General features: G+C 36.8%; 1 protein-coding gene across 1 annotated transcript in view; it reads right to left on the reverse strand.

Annotated features, from left to right (window-relative positions):
* Window positions 1-10,438, reverse strand: part of FRY (furry homolog (Drosophila)) — a 153,591-nt gene that overhangs the window by 66,441 nt on the left and 76,712 nt on the right. Inside the window, exons 29-33 of the mRNA XM_009327862.1 lie at window positions 9,571-9,725; window positions 7,421-7,520; window positions 6,930-7,101; window positions 4,924-5,180; window positions 2,805-2,951 (exon numbers count right to left, since the gene is read on the reverse strand). Coding sequence (XP_009326137.1) covers window positions 2,805-2,951; window positions 4,924-5,180; window positions 6,930-7,101; window positions 7,421-7,520; window positions 9,571-9,725 — 831 coding nt within the window. The remainder of the gene's footprint in view (window positions 1-2,804; window positions 2,952-4,923; window positions 5,181-6,929; window positions 7,102-7,420; window positions 7,521-9,570; window positions 9,726-10,438) is intronic.

Genomic DNA, 10,438 nt, shown 5'->3' on the forward strand with positions numbered 1-10,438 from the left:
TGAACTGTAAATATTCTAAGAAATCTTTAAGTACATATGTGAAAGAAAGGACAGCTCAGCAATTTGCACTGGGGCACTGGAAAAAAAAGCTTAAAGGAAACATAAGAGACAAAGCAATGAATTTAGCTGATTTTAAAAAAAAAATTTAAAAAAATGTAAGTCAGGCATGCTTTTGGCTTGGACCCACACAGGCAGAACAGATGGCTGAAGGCTTGAAGCAGCTGGTGACTGCCTTGGGGCGCAGAGGGCTCCAAAAGGAGATGGGCAAACTGGCAATCTTGCAACTGCCTGGTCTTTTGAGCCCAGCTGAGCTGGAACAGTGCTGATAAACTGTTCAAATTATCTTTATTTGCTAATGTGTATGTGTTATCTACATGAAAATAGAAGATAAATGTTTATGGTATCAGCCGTCTTGTGTAGTTAGCAGTTAGGTATGATTTCTTATCTGTAAACTCCAGGGCATTATCAAAACACTGAGCAGATGCGTATGATAAGCCCGGTGTATTTTCCTACTCCAGACAAAGCTATCAGTTAAGGAGTGACTCATAAGCACAGTCAGGCTTCCTACAGAAGCTGAAAACTTTTCAGATTTTGCAAAATCTGAGAATCAGACAACATTACAAAATGCAGACTAACAGGGTGGCAGAAAACTAACAGGGTGGCAGAAAACACAGGAACCGTGTCAGCTGCCGCCACCAACGAAGATGTGATTGTCTTGTTAACAGCCACTGGAAGCCTGGGAGGGAGCGCAGAAAAGTCCCACAGGCAAAATAGGAGATGCTGAGCAGATGAAGCTGGAGATGGTAAAGCAGACTGCTCTCTTTGTGGAGTAAGAGGACTGCATTGTCCTGGAGGAGGACAGGACTGTGAGAGCCAAGGCTTCGAGGCAAGGGGGTTTGGAAAGAATTTGAAGAAAGAAGGAGAAGTGCTATGGGTAGGAATGGGGTTTGAGGCAGGCTGCTCAGAGCTGTAGGATGGCAACAGTTTCGGAAAAAGGATGTGTTGAAAGCTCTGGGTTGGCAAATATCTGGATGGGGGGATGAGGTATGTGAGGGGCTCCTAGGCAAAAGGCAACAGGGTTATCAGGCATTTCCAATCAGGCTACAGATTTAGGAGTGAGACATATACTCAGCACAGGACTACTCCTTCCTCTTAGAAAACTGCCCCTATTCCTTTTGTAAGCTGTCAGAAATACAACAGCCCTCATTTTGTCTCTTATCTCTGTGATTTCCACTTGTTCTCTGCCAACATAGCTCCTCCTGATAAAGGCCACCTTTGGGTCTGATCCCAAGTCTGTCATAGATTGTAGGATCAGTGAGGTTGGAAAGAACCTGGGAGGTCTCTCATCTAACCTTCTGCTCACAGCACGGTCAACACTGAATGGAGAGCCTCTGTCACTCTGTCACAATTGATGGAAAGATCTTCATTACCCTCAAGATATTTGGGATCAACCCCTTTGTCTTCTTCTCATATAAACCTTGAGCTTGTTCTTACAGTAATACCACTTTCAAATCTTTCCTCTTTTGATTAGCTAGGCAACACTGACTTTGCATATGTATGCGCTGATTTGAGAATATAGAACGGTAAACCCTACAAACAAAAGGAAACCAACAGGATGTCTATGGTACAATAACATCTTGAAAATTTTTATAGCCTTCTATATTTCCTTTATTCTATTATGCATAGCAGTCATCATAAACACTTTAAGCAAAGTATTATTTCAGCAACTGTAAATGAAGTATGTTTATGAGGCTTTTTAGATAAGTTTAATCACATTAATAGTAATTTCAAATTTATTTCAGGGAAATCAATAGAAAGAGACTAATAAAACAGCATATTGTAATTGTGCTGCAAAATTTACTAAATTTAGATTCCATTTCACCCAGCAACTGGGCAATAAGGAACATGGGAATGGGACTACCTTGCTTTTCTCAGACAGCCCTTATTTTATTTTAATGTGAATAATAACAATATCCTGCACAGTTTGACTTGCACATTGCAGGAACAGTTATATAATTCATGACAGCCATGCAAAGGCAAAAGTTGATACGGTAAGGAGCTTATGAAGGTTAGCTATCTTGTGTCTCTTGAGATGTCCCACAGAAAGCCTTAGTCTGCTGAAGGAGAAGAGAATGTAGCACTTTCTTAAAACTACATGCTTTTCTGAAGGAACACCTAAATCTTTACAACAAACAAACTAATAAGATCATAGGATGTTATGTCCCATTCATGATATAACATCCATTATTTAAAGGACTTTCAAAGTTTAACTAATAGCTTTGTAAACTAATTGGTTACTGAGAAAAATTATAAGCATTTAGTATTTTTACTTATCTTAATTTTTCATGCAAGTTATTTAACCTCTGAACAGCCATTCTGCCTTTTTAATAAAATTTTAAATATATACATAAATTGCATATTTTTATGCAATTCTGACATGAAAAAATATTTTCTAATATTTCTAATATTTTTTCTCATTCATTCTGGCAATTTATGGCCAGTCCTTGTTACTGGCCCCTTACGCAGACATGCAAAGTTGCTCTTTGCTTGAGAGGAGCCCACCTCCTGCTTGAAATGAGGTGTGCTCCACTGGTGGAGACCGAGATTCCCACTATTAAATTCCTTTCTTGAATTTCAGTTTCTTGGCTCATTTATTCCCGCGATTTAATTTTGTTCAGTGTGCTAGGGAATATGTCGGTACTTCTTATTTTTGAAACAGAAATTCATTTTCTGCAGGTGATAGCTGTTTTCTTCATTTAAACCTGTGCAACCAATAGTAAAGAAAATAAAGTGCAAACACTTACATAAGGTAAAAGGATGGTATCACTGCTAACACCACACAAACTAATGAGAAACTGCAGTGTTATCCTAAGGTTGTTACTCCATTTTTCATTGTTGGCCAAAGCATTCCAGACATTTTCCATCTCTGGTCCAGGAATTTCATCTCCATACTGCAAAGGATCATATGCATACATTTCTTGAAATACGCAGACCTCCAAAATAAGGCATGCTCTTTTAGAGCATTTTCTCATGCAAAACCAACAGTAAAATGCTGTCAGAAGTGACAAAACAGTATTTTCAAAAGCTACCTGACAGACTTCAGAGCATAAATTCTGTTTAAAAGTATTTAGGTTCAGATCCACAGAAGGACTTAAATCACACCAAAAAAAAGTCTTTCAGGAATGTAAATTCAAAAGGTGATCCTAAAATCAAGCAGTTTATTGGGTTTCATCTTTACAGTTGTTCAAGCAACTGAAGTTCTGTTTCTGCATGTCTGTACCTAAGTGCTTCAGCCTTCACAGTAGTGAACAATTCGGTACCTCTCTCCTGAGTAAATCCTAACAGAATTAAGCATTAGACAGCCCTTTGCTAACTGGAAACGAGCAGCTTTTGCTCTCTTTTGCAAGACACAGTTATAGGAATGACTCCCTTTTGTCTAGTCATTTAAATGGTTAGTGTGTGCATCCAGGATGTGGGAGTCTAGAATTGAAGCTGTTCTGCTTCCTATGTAAAATCTTTGGCTCCCACTTTGAGAAGATTGTTTTAACCACTGCACAGACTTACATTCTGCTAGGAGAGGAGTGGCAATCTCCAGGTCATGCTATTCTACTGAAAATGATTTAATACATATTAGCTACCTCTACACTGTCACTGGCATCCACATCTACTGTCATCTATACTGGCACTTGCAGGTGCCAGTCCCTTTATCACACATACAGCCTCAAAGCTAGATCAATCAATTGGTTTGAAGAAAGCATACTTGTTCACTCTGGAACAAAAACTTTGTGCGGTTTTGGAAGCAACTTGCTCCAAGGACTGCTGCTGATAGGCAGTAAAGGTGAGACTACATCACATCTGTTTTCAACCCATAAAATTCCTCTAACAATGTCCTAGAGACTCCGTACCATCAGATAATTCACAAGCCAGTATCATGCCTTGGATATGCAACAAGTATCAAAAAAACATTCTGGTGGGCTGAAGCACAGCCCCCACATTACTTCAGACATGCTCATATGACAAAATGCACACAAAATAATAATAATTATGTTTTACTTACAGGGCCTCAACAATGAGGCAAGATCCAGAATCAACTGCTATGTAGCATGGATACAGACATTCTGCTGAGCAGGACAGGAAATGTGACCCACTCTGTCCCATATGACATAGGTACCAGGCATTACTTCTTGAGGTTTATGTATTTAGCAGTTTAGACATATGTACTGAATCTGGCAAAAGCAGTGCCAGAGCAGGCACCGCACACTAGTATAGCAGCCCGCAACTCAGCAAAGAGAAGGAAAAGACAGATTCCCAGTACCTTCTCCACCAGCTGCTTAGGCATTTTACATGAGTAAGTAACTGGAAAAAAGGAATCCTTGGTCCTTTATCAGGACCTGGGATGTAAAATACCTTCCCTTTTACAAAAGAATGCTTTAACTAGCACCTTAGAAATTTATACTAATTTTTTCCTTTTCTCTCTCTCAAAGAATATTTAAGTGTTTCCTAGAAAGTACAAGAGCTTCAGTAGGACAAATTCCAGGTGCTCATTCTCACCCCAAATAAACTTTCATCTGCTGCCTTAGACATTAACACAGGAGGTGATACAGGAGGGAACTGAACTTAGTTCCTCTATAACTAATCCTTAATGCTCTCTTTTAAGTTTTTTTTTAAAAAGGGTAAAACACTTTTCTTTGTTCATGTTTTGAAAGAGAACAGTTTTAGCATTGTCCTTAAAAGAAAAAGTGAAGGAACTTCTTCAAATGAAGGTTGTGTCTGATTAGTACAAAGTGCTAAATTAGTTCCAGTGCAAAATTTCTGGAATCAGAGGGAAGAAACCTAAGAAGTACCTTTTGCTTAAGAAACATAAGTTTGAATATTTCAGAAAGTGTTTTACAGTTTGGTTTTTTGTTTGTTTTACTTTTTTACCTTGGCTGTCATATACATGAGATTATTAAGAACCAGTGAGGTGGCCTCAGGAGAGCCCCAGCCATTGCCTTTTAGTCCACTTGTGACTGTTATTTCCCCATCCTTGTCCTTCAGTTCATCTTCTGGAGTGGTAGGGCTTGAACCAGGGAGGAGCAGTCTGTTGTCTACAAGTTCAATATTATGAAGCCACGGTAGCAGATAGGTAAGCATGATCTGTCTTCCATTTGGATGTGTTGTTGGAAATCTCTGGCTTACCTCTAAAATAGTAAAAGTTGGAAAGGACAACATGTTAGTTTATGAAGGAAACCTTAACTACACGGTTTAAATCATATTTCTGACGCGTTTTAGACCACCTGATAGTTTTTACCTTGCAACCACAAGCATACAAAAGCATGTGCTTGAGCTTCCTACAGAGAAACATTAATTTAATGGTCAATAATAGCAAGCAATTGGTCAGGCCTTCTGTCTAAAATAACTAACATAGTCTGGGCTTAGGAACAGCAAGTCACCCCTTGTTACTGTGCCACATTATGTATTAAGTGAAACAGATGTCAATGAAGAGGAAAAAGGATAATTCAGTTACTGGCTGTTATTCTAGAATTTCAAGAGCTTTTGGAGAATTACAATAAACATACAAAAGAATTACAAGTGCCCCATCAGCCTCCACGTTTCTAAGCTATAGTTTAAAACTTAAGGCACTTCTTATACTGAGTTTACAAAAACACCTTGTATATATTAGAAGTCTTATTCCCTGTAGGGAAGCCTATAAAATTCATAGTCGGCTGCCAGTCCAGGAGTGTTGTATACAGCACTTTATATAGTTTACAAAAAAAGAACTGGCACTGTAAGGGAAATGGATTTGGAAAATTGGGGATAAGAAATACAGTGAGAGGCTTCCCACCAAGGTGAACCACATTAGCTCCCTTTACCAGAATTATTCTGTAAAATCAGTACAGTTAACATTCCCTTTCTTGCCTGGTTTTAAAAAATCTTCAAGATATACACTGTTCTCTCTCCTTGTGATTCTAGATATATAGAAAGGGGCTCTGATTTGGACTGTGTATCTGAGTTCTTTTAAACAACAAAGCCACTACAGCAACATGAATAGATGGTATCAGTAATAATGAACAACATTTGCTTTTTTTAAGATAAATGAGCCATCAAAATTTCCCTAATTTATAACTCATGGTATCTTGGGCACTAAGAAATGGATGATATATTGTTCCTTTACCCTTCTTCCAGCCCCTACAGACTGAGTAAAAACAACAGAAAGGGTTTTTAAGAGCCAGTAAGAATTCCCACGATTACAGACATTGCATTCTGTTATTTAAAAACTAGAGCAACACATTAGATGGATTAAGGCAGACAGATAGGTCTCAAAACGTTTAATTGTTCCCAGGAATAGTCTCACGGTGGGCATATTCTGAATGGTGCTCCTGCAGGTCTGATTCTTTAACATTTTTCTCAGTAACCCTGACAAAATGTATTTCTGATAAAATTAAAATGATACTAATGACTTGCAGATGTGGCAAATAGAAGGTAGAGATCAGTCATTCAGAGTGATTTGAATCATTGTTAAAACTGGACACATGCAATCAATCTTCCCAAAGTTGAAGTCATGCTTATACAAAATGAAGAATTCGATCCTCACAAGTATCATCTATATAAATGTATGTATAAGAAGAATCACTACGCTTAACACGAGAACCCATTATAGTAGAGTTTGCCAATGTCACTTTAACTTATCCAGTGCCCTTGTAATTTCAAAGTTACCCAAGCGGCACAGAATCCCCAGCCAAGGTTTTTAAATAGCTGTTCTGTACTTTGTTTAAGTACCTCTAGGAAATATATATTGCATTCCTAAATCTGATTTGACCCGAACCAGAACAGAACCAGGTCAAGCTAAATTTATAAACAGAATTGCTGTTCACAGGTGGAAATGTCTTAGCACTCTACCATTTGTACAAAAATGTAAAATAGATAATAAGTCAAATAGATATAGGTACCTGAAAAAAGTGGAAGGGTAAGTTCAGGATACATCCTTGCTAGTTCATATGAAAGAAGGGCAAGTGAGACACTGTAAAGAGGTGGCAATGGACCATGTGTACCATACAAGATACTGCCCGGTCTTTGCTCAGCTACCTTTTTTGAATAAACAAAAAGCTTTGATTCAAGGATCTATGAAAGAGAAAAAAACAATACAATGAAACAATAAAAATTCATTCATTCAGGAAACATCAGCGTTTTAAGTTTAGATATCAGAGAATGATCTATATGCTTCGGAGTATACTCTCCAAATTTGAAAGACATCATAACTAATATTTTCCCATTAATTTTTATATAAATATTCCTGTAAGTATTTATAGTGAAGACAAAACTAACCGTTTATTTTCAAAACAAAACTAAAAAGCAAATAAACAGTACTTTATAAGTTCACAAAGAAACCCAAAGATAGGACACATGCATTTGGTTTTAAAAAAAAGTAGCTGATACATGCCTGCATAAGTTGCATGGAAATTTCATAAATCTCTCTGTTGGTGTCAGATGCCTTGAACAGCACCAAGTTTAAAAGTGTCACTATATCAAAAGGATAGTTCCTAGAAGAATAAACAGCACATTTTTGTGAATCTTGGTGAGGAATGCACATTATATTCACTCTAATTTACTCTGTAATATGGTCTAAAGAGAATGTAATCTTTCTTTTCTCTGTTCTACCACCAGAATATGGGAAAGGGAGCTTTTATGAATACACACTGCTTGATCAAAGGGCCATCTGGTGAATGGGAAGAAAGAAGGGATTATTTATAATTACCTTAGACTAATGCTTAGGAATGCACTGAGTTACCCACAGTGAGAAATGCAATACCTGCGTCTATAACTGTCAATTCATTTTAATTTATAGCATAAACTGTTTATAGAACAGGCCAACACCCATGACAGAAGATGGGTAGCACGAAAATTTCCAGGGATAAAGTACTTCTTCTTAAGCCAAGCTGCAATTAAAACAGTCCCTTTGGAGAAAAGGCACTATCTCTGACATGAATAGTCCCAGATGTTAGACAGTTCTATCAAAATTGTTTTCAAAGAGTAAACATGAGGAACTGCTTCTAAAAGTCCACTATCTATAAAGTCAACATTAATTGTAAGGTTAAACATATTAAAGTGTTAACCTATTGAGAGTATTGCTAGAAAAGCAATTCCCATATCACATTTGGATTTTCACTAAATAAGTTTCCGCTTTTTCATGATGATTTGTAAATGCACCTTATTTAATTGTGAACCATCAATTTCTCATCCTAGATGTGAGCTACTGTGCTCCTGGATGGCTGCAGAATGCCTATTTGGGTATTTTCGTGTTAAAAATATGGCAAATACATGTGTGGAATGGGACATTCTTGGTAATTCCAAATACTAGCTTCAATGCACCCTCTACACCTGTCTCTTTGCCCTTCCACTAAGTTTAAAAAATAATAATAAAAAAGAAGTTAAGGGAAGTGGCTTCTTTCTACGAAGACAGACATCAACAGTGAGATAAATTACTGCTCATTTTGCAAGTAGTTAAGCAGTGGCCTCTCTATACATGTTGACAGACAACAGAAGAAAACTGTTAACAACTTTCAAATAATAATAAAAATCCCCAACTTGATAGAAATTGGACTTTCCCTTCAAAGTAAATCATGCAGATCATACTCTCAATTTTTACTGTAGGTATGTGAAAGATTAATTTTTAGGACAGAGTGGCATAGGTAACACAATCTGAGGAAAAAAGACTGGCTGAAAACCTCATATGTTCATGTGTTCAATAAACAAAAAAACCTCTTAAAATAACTGCATTTGCAAACACAAAATTCCATTCATATTTTTAAAATCTCAGTATAATGCAGTCTATAGTCTAGTTATTCCTGTAAGAACAAAATGTTTTTACAGATAAATTCTAAAATACTTATTTTGATTTGCTATATTCCCAAGTATTTCTCTATTGAACTATGCTGATCACATATCTTGCCAAATTATTTTTTGTCCAGACTAAATTTTTCAGATTTTAATTAGGTGCAAATTATCTTCTTTTTTTAGACTACCACTAAATTTCTCTATAACTTTTGTCTTGAAAAAATACAAAACAAAAAAAGAAAAATTTTCTGAAGGCCTGACACAAAAGCAATATTTGTATTTGTGTCTTCATGTAGCTTGTGCTTGCTTAGCATTAGCAGCAGTGATGATACCAGTCTACAGAAAAGGAACAGGTAACCAAATAAAATGAAAGCCAGTTAGAAAAAGAACAAAATAATTACTTTTAAGCTAATAACATTTAAAATGTTTTTCCTTTTCTAAAGTAAATGAAAAACCATGCCGTCTTTTGAAACTAGATTTATGACCTATGTTCAAATTAAAGTGTTGTCGTTATTTTCTATCTTCCTGAGCAAAATAGCATAAAAATGCCACAGATTTCAAATATACATATAGTAAGAGCATCTTCTACCAAGCACATCACTTTGTTTTCAGAATCATGGAAATAAAGTGATACAGTCCCCAAGAGTTGTTTGAGAGGATATAACATAAGAGTGTGACTAACAATTCTTTACAACACAAGCTGAACCTGCATTTTTCTTTACATTCAAAAGTGTAGATTAATACATTAATTAATACCTGCTTCCACACACAGTTGCAATGGCTTTGAAACATCCAGAGGCAAGCTGGTATGATCCAGTATAACACCGATCTATAGCCCAGTTGAAGAGATTGATTTGATCAGGATTCAGTTCTAGCAACAGGACTACAACTTCACAGCCAAGTTGATGAACCTGAGCAAATAAATAAATGTCAAAAGGTGATTAGTGAGATCAAATATATTCATTCCCTACAATTCAACTTAGAGTGATATAGGCAAAACAAGGGGAAAATGCAGTATTCAAAACAAATAAAAAGCAATCAGAAAATTTATGATAAATTTGTTTTAGGGATAGCAGAGTTGAAATGTGACTCAGTTTTCAATACTCCTCACTTGAAAGAAAATTGTATGTATGAAGACTACTACATAAATGAAATAAATTTTCAAAGGAAGTTTCTAAAATTAAGCATGGAAAAAAGCAGAGTCTTTGGAAAATCTGAGACACTTGATAGGTGTTCTTGGGCAACTTCCATTAGTATTGGTTAACTGATTTGTTAAATGTTTATTTCCTACTTCATGTGAGTTTCATAAAGTGGCACGCTTTCACATTTATCCTTCTTTTGATTAACACAGAAGCAAGGCAGACAAAGAAAAATACCTTTTGCAAACCTGGGGGTATGAAAACTCATAGAATCATAGAATAGTTCGGGTTGGAAGGGACCTCTAAAGGTTATCTAGTCCAACCCCCCTGCCACGGGCAGGGACATCTTCAACTAGATCAGGTTGCTCAGAGCCCCGTCCAACCCGACCTGGAATGTTTCCAGGGATGGGGCATCCACCACCTCTCTGGGCAACCTGTGCCAGTGCTTCACCACCCTCAGCATCAAAAATTTCTTCCTTCTATCT

Source organism: Pygoscelis adeliae, unplaced genomic scaffold, assembly GCF_000699105.1.
Source record: "Pygoscelis adeliae isolate BGI_AS28 unplaced genomic scaffold, ASM69910v1 Scaffold14, whole genome shotgun sequence".
Lineage (NCBI taxonomy): Eukaryota > Metazoa > Chordata > Aves > Sphenisciformes > Spheniscidae > Pygoscelis > Pygoscelis adeliae.